The sequence below is a fragment of the Pelophylax lessonae genome, assembly GCF_965119305.1.
Source record: "Pelophylax lessonae genome assembly, chromosome: 10".
NCBI classification, from domain to species: Eukaryota; Metazoa; Chordata; class Amphibia; order Anura; family Ranidae; genus Pelophylax; species Pelophylax lessonae.
In genome coordinates, this window is record NC_138777.1 from 35,875,247 (window position 1) to 35,889,091 (window position 13,845).

Consider the following 13,845-nt stretch of genomic DNA (forward strand, 5'->3'; position numbering starts at 1 on the left):
CTTCTCCCCTCCCCCTCTCCCCAAACCCCCTAGACCCCTCCTCCTCAAACCCCCCTTCTTCACACCTACCCCCCCCCCCCAACACCCTTTCAGACCTCTCCCCTCCTTTTCAAACCCCCCCCCCCCACCAGACACCCCCTAAGTTTTATCTCCTCCCCAAACCCCCCAGACTTCTCCCCTCCTCCGCAAACCCCCCCTCTCTTCCTCAGACCTCTTCCCTCCTCAATGCCCCCAGACCCCCCTCCAGGGGTGGACTGACCATTCCGGCACAGTAGGGGGCCCCATGAAAGTCTCCTGGGCTGCTATCTTTATTGGGTGACCTCTTGTCTGCTGTAAGTCTCTGCCCACTGCGCCCCCCCCCCCCCCCATCTGACAGCACCTGTGTTTGTATCTGGCTCACACCGGTCCTTATGTCAGGGGACGAGGAGGAGGAGGAGTATTACATGTACTGTGGGGGCTTCATCATCATTGTGTGATCTGAGCCGATGGAAATGTCCTGCAAGCGGCACCCAGCCCATCACCGCTCTAATGGGTCGGGGGGGGGGGAGGGGTACACCACGTCCTGCTGTGTCTCCTGTGGCCCCAAGCTGCAAAGAAATGCCCACTCCAGGCTGGAGTCCTAACCTGAAAAACATCAGGGGGTACACCGATTCCTGCCAAGGGGCACACCCTATCCAGTGGGGGCACAGAGATCCCTGCCAGGGGGCACACTACCTAATGGGGGCACAGAGATCCCTGCCAGGGGGATACACATTTTCCACAATTGGTAGTAGGGGGTGGGTGGGCATAGGGGGGGGTCTGGTGTTAACCAATTGTGGGGGGTAAAGTGGTTCTGTTATCTAGTTGCAGGGGGTATAGTGGTTCTGCTGTTACCTAGGAGTGGGGGGTAGAGGGGGGGGGGGGGGTCCGGTGTTACCTGGGAGTGGGGGGTATAGTGGTTCTGGTGTTATCTAGGAGGAGTAGGAGGTATACAGGAGTGGTTAAGGTGTTATGTAGAAGTGGGGTCATGCAAGGAGTCTGGTGTTCTCTAGAATTGGGGGGGTTTATGGGGTCTGGTTTTGTCCAGGAGTAGGGGATACAGCAGTTCTGGTGTTATCTGGAATTTGGGCGTCTAGGAAACTGGTCTTATCTAAGAATAGGGGCTACAGGGGTCTTGGTATTATCTTCTAGTGCCCAGGTCCTCAATAGGCGGACTCCGGGCCGTGCCCGGACCCCGACGCCCTTAGATCTGGACCGCTGCCTACTTTCTTTTATTACTGGTTGCTAGATCACCGGCCGCCCGGCGTCTAGCAACCTGTGACGTCACACGCCCGCCCGCTGCAGTGAGGGAATGGAGCCGCCGCATCCTTCATAGTTCCGGCTCACAGGCGGAGTGATATCAAATGCACTCTGTCTGTAAGAGAAGGAACCGTACAGAGGAAGCAGCGGCTTTGCTCTCTGCTGCAGCCGCCTGCTTTCTCTGTACGGCTCCTCCTCTCACAGGTGGAGTGCATTTGATATCACTCCGCCTGTGAACCGGAACTATGAAGGAATTAGAAAGATGCACCATTTTCAGTGACAGCCGCAGTGGGATATCGCACAGGAGCCCAGCACCACAGAGCCAACATCACAGCACAGAGCCAACACCAGACAGCACCACAGAGACCAGAAGCCAGGACCAGCAGCCAGACGGTAACTTTTCCGGACCTCGGACTGAATGGAAAATTGGTAAGTGGACCTTTCAATTTTATATTTGAGTACCCCTGTTCTAGTGGGAGGGTACAGGAAGTCTGGTGTTGTCTGGGACTGTGGATACAGGAATCTGATATTATTGTGATGGGAGGGGGGGGGGATATTTTTATGAAAGGGGGGTCTGGTATTATCTATGAGTTGGATCTGGTGCCATTTGTGAAGGGTAAAATTTGGAAGGTGAGGAGTCTATATGACATCTTGCTTTGTATACCTGTAGGATAATCCAGCACACCCCATATACTTGCACACGCCTGTAGCAAGTGACAGACAGTCTGACATGCAAGTTTATTTTTCTTACCTTTATTAAACATTTACTTTGAACAACGTGTAGGAAATTCTGTGGCAAACACATGTAATGTGGGCAGTGCAATATGTAGGTGGGACTTTGGGTGGGTGTGACTTGAGTGTGGACAGGGGGCCCCAGTGAGCAGGGATCCTGCAGGGGGCCCCATGATCTTCTATTTCCCAGGAGCCCCATGAGTTGTTAGTCTGTCCCTGCTAGGACCATTATGGAATATCCGCTGGGTACTCGTGCTTCACTGCCTGCATCAGTCCCTGATATTTTTTTTTCCCATCTTGAAGTCTATGGAGACACAGCCACTCATTCCAATTTGACAGACGTGTAGTTGCGGGTGAGCGGCCCCAAACGCAGACAGTATACATTTAGGGGTGCTCACCCACATCCTTGTCAAACTAGGACCAGCAGCGCTGTCTGTGCAGCCACTGCATCCCCATAGACTTACATGGGCTGCTTGCATGCAGCACTTGCAGCCACATAAACAAATGGCCCATTTAGCCTTGGTTCACACTGAATCGCACAGGAATGTGCACCGCGTTCCTGTGCAATTTGAGGCTATTCATTTATGAACGGGCTCAAATCACATCAAAGCAGTGGCTTGCACTACTTTTGGAAATGCACTGCAACCGGATGGCATGGTAGTTTTGTACTATGCGATCCAGTTCAGGCAAACAAACTGCATTTGGGGTGTCAACACTGCACTGACATCTGCTACAGATAGCAAGGGCAATGGGATTTGAACAAGTGATCGACCGATATCGTTTTTTCGTTGCCGATACTGACAGTTTGGTCAATGCATCGGGTTTTTGCATGGAGACCCGATCAGAGCCGAATGCGGCTTTGATCGGGTCTTCAGCAGCCGTGCAGGCTGGTTGCCTGGGTCTACCGGTGGGACATCCCCTCCCACTCCTTGTAATGACAGCCGAGCGGCTTCTCAGCCGCATCAGTTCTCATTACAAGACAGCCAACCGTCAGCTATGGATGCCGGTACCGGGGTAATGCCTCTAGCTGCAGGCATCTCTCCTGTACAACACTTTCCCAAAATATCGGCAATATCGGTCACCTTGGTGGCTGATTTCGATAGATCAGGGAAAGTGCAGATCGTCCCTCGATGTATTGGCTTTGCCGATAATCGGTCGATCCCTAATTTGAACAGTGCAGGAAACATGCAGAAAGCGCCAGTTTCCTGCACACCACGTTCCACTGTGAACCGGGGCTTCTGATGTTCAGGTCTCGGCATCCCTGAATAAGTGCGAAGAGAAAAAAGAAAAAAAACTCAACAAAAAGGATTTATTAGCTGCAGGTAAGTTTATTGTACAAAACAATTCCATAATTAGTTCACATTTGCAGCATGCTTCCAGCTGACTCCCAACAAGAAGAAACCAGTGAGACTATTGTATATGCAATAGATTTTATTCTATCATCTAGTAGACAGTCGTAGGCTTAATGAACTACATTTGCCAGCCACCGGATAGTCAGCTACTCCCCCAACATTCACCGTGTAATGTAGGAGCTGTACGATTATTTGCATCACCTTTACTGCAATCAGCTGAATCTGTCATTTGAAGGCACAGAGTAAGAAGTTATTGTCAGCGGTGCTCAGTAAAGTCAGCTATTGGAAATGTTTGGACAGAAAGTTAGTATTACATACACAAGCTGTGTTGCATATTCGGTTATTTTTTTCCAGTATCATTCGGTTTATATCTGCCTTTGTGCGATTATTGCTTCAGCCTGGAAAATACAAGTGCAGGATGTTCCTGAAGCCAACAGTAGCTTAGTATAAAAGTTTATTGATTAACCAGAAAGATTTTTGGAATTCTGTAGCACGGTTTTTAAACAATCATTTTAGGTCTGAAAGTTAAAATTAAAAAAAAAAAAAAAAAATTATTGGACGGATCACTGAGGAGGATGATGAGCACGGTTACAGGTTGGCCTTGTCATTGGCGGTCACATGAGCGGAATGCTGAGTGTAGGTCTTGATCGATCTCTGTAAAAGAACAAAAAGTGTCGTTAGCAATTACAAATTAAAACCTTCCGAAGACAAAAATAGATGAATGAATGGACAAGTGTATTGTGTTCTGAAGAAAATCTGCATTGGGAGAAACTGTGGAGGCTGCTGATCTGCTCAAAATGCCAGCTAGCTGGCTGCCTCTGGCTTCAATACTGGGTTACTGACCCAGAAAAACCCATCACATTATGTAGATCAGGGATCCTAAAACTACGGCCCTCCAGATGTTGCGGAACTACACATCCCATGAGGCATTGTAAAACTCTGACAATCACAGACAGGACTAGGCATGATGGGAATTGTAGTTTCTAAACAACTGGAGGGCCATAGTTTGAAGACTCCTGATGTAGATGGTCCATTCAGACCCCTAGCAAACCAGTTGACCTCCCGGGCCTAGAAAAACATGGGACCCATTGAGTAGAGGGGAAAAGCAGAACTCATGGTAAGATGGTCATCTCATATGTAGCTGGAGTGCCGGAAAAACGAAGGCATTGGATCTGTGTGTCCTTCAAACTCAGCAATACCCAGAGACAGAAGCTTGTACATACACAGTTGCATATTACCCCTGCTAAATAGAACACAAGGTTTTGGTTGGAGCTGATCTTTAAATTAAAAGCCCAAAATGAGGTTAGATTCCAAGGATGTACGGTTCACAGCCAAACATTTATATTCCCTGTCATTTAAAGGAAATGTTTGCTGAGAGAATAGGAATGACAAGTAGATTCTTAATGCATCATAGGAAAGATCATTGTCGTGGTGAAGTGTTTGAGTTACTGGCACAGAAATCCATTCCGAAACTTGACCAACCACGTTGTTCCCTGACTTAGCACCCTGAGTCCTCGTTCACGCCATGGTGCAGAGACAGTTTTTCTGCATGCATTCTGCAAGGGCACCCAAAAAAAAAATATGGTTCTGTATGTTCCCTGTTCACACCACAGCATGCAGATTTTTTCTGTGCAGGAATCTGCATGGTGTATGCAGTTTTCTGCACTGGAAAAAAATTGACGTGACATCAACATTGGTGTGAACAGGGCACAGAACCGATGTCAACATTCATGAAATCTGATGTCTTTGCAAGTGAAATCTGCGTGGTTTTCTCTTCAATTCCCATCAGTTTTCATGAACGTATGGTGTGAATGAGCCTGGAGACTTTTGGCTGTTTAAAAATATTAAAAAAAAAATTCCTTAAAAAAGGACACAGATTTGATGACAATCCGGCATAGAGTTCCAGAAAATGAAATCCAGGAATGATTCAAGCAGTGGCACAGATGTCTAGAAAAAAAAGTGTGTCACTTCACAAGGGGACTACTTGGAAGGGGTGACAACAGCCACTAGTGTATAGATAAGGAAACTCCCCCCTCCCCGGGAATTAAATCGTCACACCCCATAATCCTTAGTACTGGTAAGGTTTGGGTTCCACCTAGTGGAAGAAAGAGCAGCACTTCACATTACCTTATGGTGTCCTTCAGCGTTGTACTTGTCAAGCAGAGCCTGGATACGGTTGCCGTAATCCGGGTGAACGTCAGTGAAATTCTTCACCTGGTGGAAGGAAAATTTAACAGGGATTACCGAATGAAATAAGTTCCAGCCCAAGGATGGTTCCTCACTTCATAAACTCTTACAGGGCGAGGGAAAATCACCCAGTTAAAGTGGCACCTAGATAGAACATATTCTCCAAATACGCTGCTGAAAAGCTCTAATGTAATCAAAAAGAACCCATGGAGTTATGGGAATACTCACAAGATATAGAAAAAAAAAGAAGTTGTAGATTAATGGGACATCTCTTAAACTGAAAATGGGAAAAAACTCAAACGGCCATATGATACAATTGTGGCGTGTCCTGGTTGTCCACCCTTGCAGATATAAACTAATGCCCCAATGGTCCTCCTCCCCTCTATAATCATGGCCCAATTACTGTGGGAAAACAAACTTTTCCCAAGAACTACAATTTTGTGGTTGGACTTCATCTCCTTGTTGGATTGATGCAGAGAAATCCTTGCCTTTCCTAAACAGACTCCCTTCTTTGCTGGAATGTGTGAAGGTCTGGGTTTTTAGTCACATGATCTGTGAGGGTTGTCCAGTCTAAATGCCGATTCTCACCTTTACAGAAATCACATGACTAAAGTGCCTCGGGCTCCAAGGAAGTGAACCCGCAGCAACATTGTCTCTGGGAAAAGCAAGTGTTTCAGCCCATGTATCGGCACCAGAAATATGGAGACCCAGACAATTCTTCCCAAAAACTATTTGTGCGCCCCACATATACAACATTTCCATACTACATATTCCTGCAAATTAAAATTAAACCTCCCCCCCCCCCCCTTTAATCAGGGTCTGGTACCAGGCTGGATGTCTACAGGTTTTTATCCATCGCAGCAAAGCTCGTTAAACAACATTTGAGGGTTCACACGTAGCAATGCCAGACATCGCACTGCTCTGCAAGTCACATGCGATGCAAATTCAAATATACCGATTGTATGGCTGAATTCACGTTGCATTCGGACCAAACTCGTGCAGGACCCTTTTTTGGTCCACACAAAAAAAATGATGGGCATGGTTGGTCACACCCATACGATCCGATTCCTGTCTGAATTGACAGTTTGCACTGCGATATGCTGATCTGGGGGTGTCATTAATTTTGTACTCATTCTCCCAGCGATTCGCATATTGCAGTGCAAACTGCCTGCAATGCGGTAACTCGCAGTGGATTTGCAGGGTTTCCACATCGCGCCAGTGTGAACCGAGCCTGAGCATTGGTCTGCTTTAATTCATACAAGCAGAGGAACTTAAAAGTTGACCATTGGAACATGTTACATCTGCATTTAGAATCTGTAGAGATCTGTGAATAAATAAGCAAATGGCTTGTAGTTCTCAATCTACTGATCAGCGTTGCCATAGTCCATTCACTCTTTCTGCAGCTTTTTACCTTACAGGAGATTGAGGGGGTGGGACTGGGCCACGGCTGTGTGTGTGAATGGACACACAGAGCCGCATCTCGGGAGCATGCCTGTTTGGGTGCACCTGAGATGCGGCTCCGTACACCCGTCAGGAGGGAGGAGCCAGGAGCACCGGTGTGGGACCAGAGAAGAGGAGGATCCGGGCTGCTCTGTGCAAAACCATTGCATAGAGCAGGTAAGTTTAAAAAAAAAAAAAATCTTATAAACAAACAAGTTTTAATAATTGCTTTAAAGCCCATATGGATATGAAAGCCCCAGTCAATGCTGCTCCTCGGGGGATGCACACATCCACACTAGGATTGGCTATGATGAGTGGCGGTCTCATGCTTCAATGTCTATTACCCACTGGATGAGTTTTCCTAATGCTGACATCCCTACTATCCTGAGTGCCAGCGGGGCCCTATACCTCAGCCTGGAGCAGCACCAACAAGCACCAATGGCCTTATTGAAAGCTTGTAGAGAGTTACAGGCAGAAACAGAGGGAGAGTCTGCAAGAGCCCAACCATGCACCCATGATTGTAGGGGGGAAAAAAAAAATATATATTTATTAAATGCACTTTTTTTTCTGCAAAAGTATGTGCCTTTATTATTTTTCTTCCCCTAAAGGTGAACTTAGATTTGAAAGTTGTAGGATCTTCACAAGTGCAAAATAACTTTTATAACTATGCATGACAGGTGCTCTTTAATAAACTCTATTGCAGACGATACTCACAGCTCTTTTCTGGATGAAGAGTTGGGCACCCTTCAGGTGACCGGCAATGTTCTCACAGAGCCTCTTGCGCTCTTCTTCACACAGAACTTTGGTGTAAAAGTCCCGGACCTGCAAGGTAGCCACATAAACCAAGTCACATGACAGCTATACCATATCTATGTCCAATGACCAGGCTAATGTTATAGACACACTGTGCACCAAAACCTTTTTACTCCTCAGTCTACTTATATATTTGTTGGTCTTCTGTGCGGGTATAAAAAACCATGCATGCTAGATTTGTCTGAAAATTGCCCAATCCATCTCAGGACAGCCAGACTGATCAATTTCTATTTTAAGTCTATGGATTGCTAAAAGAAAACCTGCCAACAATGAACATTAGAATAAAAATAATCTCCACTCTTAGGATATCAAGAATATTCAATCTTACTCTCAGGATAGCTGTGTGTGCTGGAGTTTACTTGTATTCTCTACCAAACCTCCAACCCAGTGTCAGTAAGCCCTCCTGTCTCTTACCTGGCTGATATCAAACAGTGTGGAGGCTACAGAATGGTAAACCGTCAAATCAAGAATTAAGCTGATTCACACCAAGTGCATTACGCTTCACATCCGTTGATTGTGCTGACATGCGGTTTTCAACATATTGCAATGCACGGATGTTGTTTTTACCACTGCAGAAGCCAAAATGTTTGTTTTTTCTTTACCACTGCAGCATGTAGTAAAGTGTTGCAGTGGCTATTCTAGTCTTCAATTATCAGTTTGTCCCCATTCACACTAGCGCGACGGTCGCCTGACAAGTCGCGGTGGGTCGCCTGCCATTGATTAGCACAGGACCTGTTCTAATAGGAGCGACACAAGTCGCTCCAACTTAGAAAAAGGGTCCTGTAGTACTTTGGGGCGACCTGGAGGCGACTTGCATTGACTTCAATGATATGAAGTCCGTGCATGTCGCACCGAGGTCGCGGTGCACCGCGGCTTCACAGGTTGCCCCGGCAAGTCGTGTCGCCCCTGTGTGAATGGGCTCTTAACGTCATATGCAGAGCAGCGCAGTGAAGCGTCTATTTAGATGTCTTGTGGCACGCTGTTCCTCCCCGCCCCCTCCTGTCCATCCCAAGTGATATCACATACCAGCACCTGGGATGGATAGGAGGGGCCAGTAGGGAACAGCGCACCACAGCCAGCACTATCACGGCTGCTTCCCTGCATAGCTCTGCAAATGTCTGCAGCAATCTACCCTGCTACTGACAGGTAGATAGTGTTGGAACCTCAGCTGAGAAACCCTGGTATTTTGGAATAATATCTTTTACTGTAAAGATTTTGCTTGCAGTGCTTTTTTTTTTTTTTTTTTTTTTTTTTTATCTTTCACTAAAGAATCCAACCTGATAGAGGGTCTAGCGGCTTTAGCCCTTTCTTATGCTAGAGAAAAGAAAAAAAAAAGCTAAATAAAAATTGCCTTACACATAATACTTTGTGAAAATGTGATGGAAAAAAAAAAAAAAATCACAAACCCCATTCATTTAGCAAAAAAAGAAAAAAAAAAAAAAAAGGAGGAGAACCATCAAAACAAACCAAACAAAGTAAAACCCATGATCTGATGAGCATGACTGTGCATACACACAAAAAAAAAAAAAAAGTTAGAGCACTACATATCTTGTGGCGGTTTGAAAAACAGGATCATTCTCTGTTATCTCTCTCTATACGGTATATTTCATAAATAGGCCTTTGTACAAACAAGCACGTCAGCAAACTGGTGAGTTCACAGGTCTAGTCATTGCACAGGCTTGTGATCAGGAAGGCATGTCGCGGGATGTGCTCGGTTCAGAATAAATAATAAAATAAAAAAAAAAAAACACTTATCTAAACAAATATGGGGTCTAACGGGACTATGGAATGTGAGGGTGTAATACTTGATAGTAGAACACCAGTTCTCTTATCAAGTGCTGACAGCCATGGAAGCTCTGGTCTTAGACATATCGGCCGGAGAAACCTTTTCCATTAGTAAAACAATGCTGCTGCTGCGTACACTGAAATGCAGTGTAGTAGTATTCCCTACATACAGTATGCAGCACTGTGTTCCAGCAGCAGGATGGACGACTTCTCAGCTGCTGCCATACATAAAGGAAACCAAAAAGAAACAAATCACCGCTCTGAAAGCAGCCAGCTGAGCCGGATGGATCCCGAGCAACTGTGGAAGTCCTGCAGGAATGGGTGCTCACCAAGGTCCGTAACCTGAGAAGTCCATGTAAGTTGAAAAGAGAGAGTGGCACTTCCAGACCCAGGAACTTGGAAACTTGAGTTTTATTCTTCAAATCAAAGGTACAACATCAGACAGGAACACAAGACAAACTGGACAGCAGACGATTTTCACACCTTGTGCTTATTCATTGCTTAATGCAATTCATATGCAATGAATAAGCACAAGGTGTGAAACGCATCTGCTGTCCAGTTTGTCTTGTGTTCCTGTCTGATGTTGTACCTTTGATTTGAAGAATAAAACTCAAGTTTCCAAGTTCCTGGGTCTGGAAGTGCCACTCTCTTTTCTACTTACATGGCCGTACATAAAGGAGTCATACTGAGTGCTTCCCCGCCATTCAGGAGAAGCCTTGTCATTTTATGAAGGAACATAAGGCTTGCTCAGACTGGAAGAGGTGGAAATCCTGAGGTCATCCACCCACCTCTCCACTTCAGTCAATCAGAGGAAGTCTTGTATTTATTGATTAAAAACACAAAGCTTGTTCTGAATGGCATTTAGCCCCACCATTTCATCCTAGCAAGTTTCCAGTATGGCAGCCGCTGTATACTGCAAGTAGCTAATGCCACTAAAGTGCATTACAGCAGCCGCATTGTTTAAGAAGAGAAATAGTTTGCTAGGACCAGCTTGGTCTAAGCCAGGGGTCTCCAAACTTTCTAAACAAAGGCTAGTTTATTATCCTTCAGACATTAGAGGGGCCTGACTGTAGCCAGCAGGAGTCCAAAATGTCCCATCGCTGGTGCCTGTAGGAGAAATAGTGCCCCCATCGCTGGTGCCCGTGGAATGAATTATGTCCTATTGTTAAAATCCGTGGGAGGAATAGTGCCCCAAGGGTCAGATAAAAAGGCAAACAAAGGGCCACATCCGGCCCCCAGGCCACAGTTAAGAGACTGGTCTAAACAACCAATTTAAAGTGAAGCGAAACACAGAATTCTACTTCACACTGGATAGATGCCAGTAATATAATACAGTCTCTCATGGTCTGTGGTGGGGCAAAGTACATTAATTCCCAGACCTGCCAAGTATTTTAATTTTTAGCTTACATTATTACTTTCTGATTAGAGGAAAACACATACATACTGGTGAATTACATGCAGCCCTGTACATGCATTTCCAACACCCACCGAGTTCTCCCTGATAATCAGGGCCAATTAACCATTTCCTACAAGCTGTGCTGACTTAGTCTCAGTTCACACTGGGGTGGCTTCAAAGTCGCCCGACTCTGAAGCTGCCCCATGCAGCGCGACTTCAGCGTGGCTTGCAGACTACTTCTCTAATAGAAGTCAATGCAAGCCGCTCTGAAGTCGCCCCCAAAGTAGTGCAGGAACCTTTTTCTAAGTCGGAGTCTCTCTGATAAGAACGGTTCCATTGCACTGAATGGAGCACAACATGTCAGGCAGCTAAGTCGCCTGACAAGTTGCCCCAGTGTGAACCAGGACTAAATATGAATGTGGTGCCTTTGTCAGCGCCAACACAAACCCATGTTCTACTAATGCCTCACCTCCACCCACAGACTTCTGATGATAACATAAACTGAACTTTGATCAGTCTGTGGTGTGACCCGCCGTCTCATGAGGACTTTTAATACTACTTGTCATGAGAACATTCTGTAGGCTGCTATTGATTCTCTAATTCTGATCATGTTGGTTATCTGTCATGCCTATAGATTGGCTGCAATGCTGACTCACTAATTGAGTTAATCCTGCAGCAAAGATACTAAACAACTGACTTTCTGCACGGTCCTCGTCACCTCTTCTCTGGGCAGTCCTCATTGATGTAGAAAGAGTAATGACATCACCTCAGTGCTGCTTTCTGTATCATTGAGAACTGCCCAGCCACTCTCTGTATAAGTAAAATGCAACTGAAGATCACCATAATGACACCTACCCAGGGGGCAGGGTCCCTGATAACCTGCATTCACATTGTTCCTTTATTCATCCATCCAATTTAGGGGACACCCGGCATCATTTAACCCGGAAGACTGAGGACACCAAATGGCAAAGAGGTGACGCAGGGGACAACTTGAATTTATGGCAAGTAATGCAGCCTATTTTTTTTTTTTTTTTTTTTAAATACCTTATTTAACCCTTCCACTGCTAGGTTAACAACATCCACCCCCGCAAACCCAGCCATGTATCTTGGGCTCTGCTTGCCCATCTGCAGGACCGACATAGCGGGTCCGCTGTCCTCCCCCCCCTTGTCGCTGACCAAGCCACGTGTTTGACGTCACTTCTGGGTCCACCGCTCAGTGTCCCCGACAGCTTGGCAGGCAAAGAATGTAATGCAATTTGCATTGCATTACATTCAGTAGAGTACAGGGGAGACAAAAGACCCTGGATGTCTCATTAAAGAGAGCCTGTCACCAAAAGAAACCACATATGAAAAAAAAAGTTACACCCAGACATATAAAATACGACCCACCCAAAAAAAAAAAAATTTGAGGCCCTCCACTACCACGAACATAAAAAACGCAAGCGTTCGGGCACCTACGCATTAAAAACGGTGATTGCGCTACACAGGTTACATATCACCACACACGCCAGAATGAAAGCAATAATTCTCGCACCAGACCTCCTTCATAACACTAAACTGATGACCTATAGGGGGCTTTTAAAGAATCACCTATGGAAAATATAGGGTACTAAAGTTTATCGCCATTTCTCAGGTGCACGCAAATATAAGGATTGACATGTTGGGTATCTTTACTCGGTACAACCTTATACTTTATATTTTACCAAACAATTGGGTAATTAAATGCATTTGTAGGCCGTAAAATTAACTTGTATTTTTTACTGTAATTCTGTATTTCCTAGACCAGTGATGGCGAACCTATGGCACGCGTGCCACTGCTGGCACGCAGAGCTCTCTCCCTGGGCACGCAAGCTATAGTTTTCTGAGCAGCTCCGAGCAAATAAAAGCTCCACACACTTCACTGAGAGGAAATATCGCCCAGTGTCCATGCACTGTCCCGGCACTGCCCTTACTCCTCCAGATCACTCACAGCACTTTGACCCAGAGCATAACTCTTTGGTGAAAACGCTTTGGGACCAAATCAGACCGGCAGGAAGGGCGGCCAATCACCTCCTCCAGCCGTGGGATGAACAGCCAATCGAATGGGCGGCCAATCACCTTCCTTGTTTAGGGAATGAACAGCCAATCGACTAGAGGGCGTGGGAGGAGAAGTGGGCCTTTGCTTGTTCGGAGGTTGCCGAATGCAGCTGCTTCAATCCACTGGTGAGAAAGCCCAGAGATGAGTTCGGAGCTGCGCCATGTGACCGTGTTCTGTGCTATGGGTGTGTGGGCAGAGGGAGCATGATGGGCTACATGAGTGTCACTGCACCACTGCTGTCCCACAGCAGAGGGGGGTGGTAAACTTCAGAGGGGGGACCAAATGTGTGATGAAGAGGAAAGTGTGCCATGAGCTGTATGGAAAGTGGGATGCATGGTGAGGAAGTGTGCTATGAGTTACAAAGTACATGACGATGTGTAATGTGTAGCTCACTAACGTGATGTGGCCGGACAACAGAGTTGTGAGCTGAAGGGCAATACATATTTTGTGCTAGAAATTTTGTGTGATGGAGTTGTGTGATGTGCTGCATGGCAATGTGCTGCATGGCGATGGATGTTGGCACTTAGAAAAATACAAGTTGGTTTTGTGTCGCAGTTTGGGCACTCAGGCTCAAAAAGGTTCGCCATCATTGTCCTAGACCTTTGCGGTAATATCATGTGACATAAAAAAAGATTGGAACTACCACTGTTATATTCACCAGGGTGTCGGTTTTCAGAAAATATATCATGTTTGGGGGCGGGGAAGGTTTATGTAATCTTCAAACCTAAAATCATTTTTTTTTTTTTTTTTTTTTTTTGTAGCATGTGTGAAATAAAAAAAAACAC

General features: G+C 45.9%; 1 protein-coding gene across 1 annotated transcript in view; it reads right to left on the bottom strand.

Annotated features, from left to right (window-relative positions):
* Positions 1–3,892: 3,892 nt before the first annotated feature.
* Positions 3,893–13,845, bottom strand: part of LOC309565923 (uncharacterized protein) — a 150,442-nt gene continuing 140,489 nt past the window's right edge. Inside the window, exons 24-26 of the mRNA XM_082270953.1 lie at positions 7,704–7,811; positions 5,490–5,576; positions 3,893–4,016 (exon numbers count right to left, since the gene is read on the bottom strand). Of these exons, the coding sequence (XP_082127079.1) occupies positions 3,951–4,016; positions 5,490–5,576; positions 7,704–7,811 (261 nt within the window). The 3' untranslated portion in view covers positions 3,893–3,950. The remainder of the gene's footprint in view (positions 4,017–5,489; positions 5,577–7,703; positions 7,812–13,845) is intronic.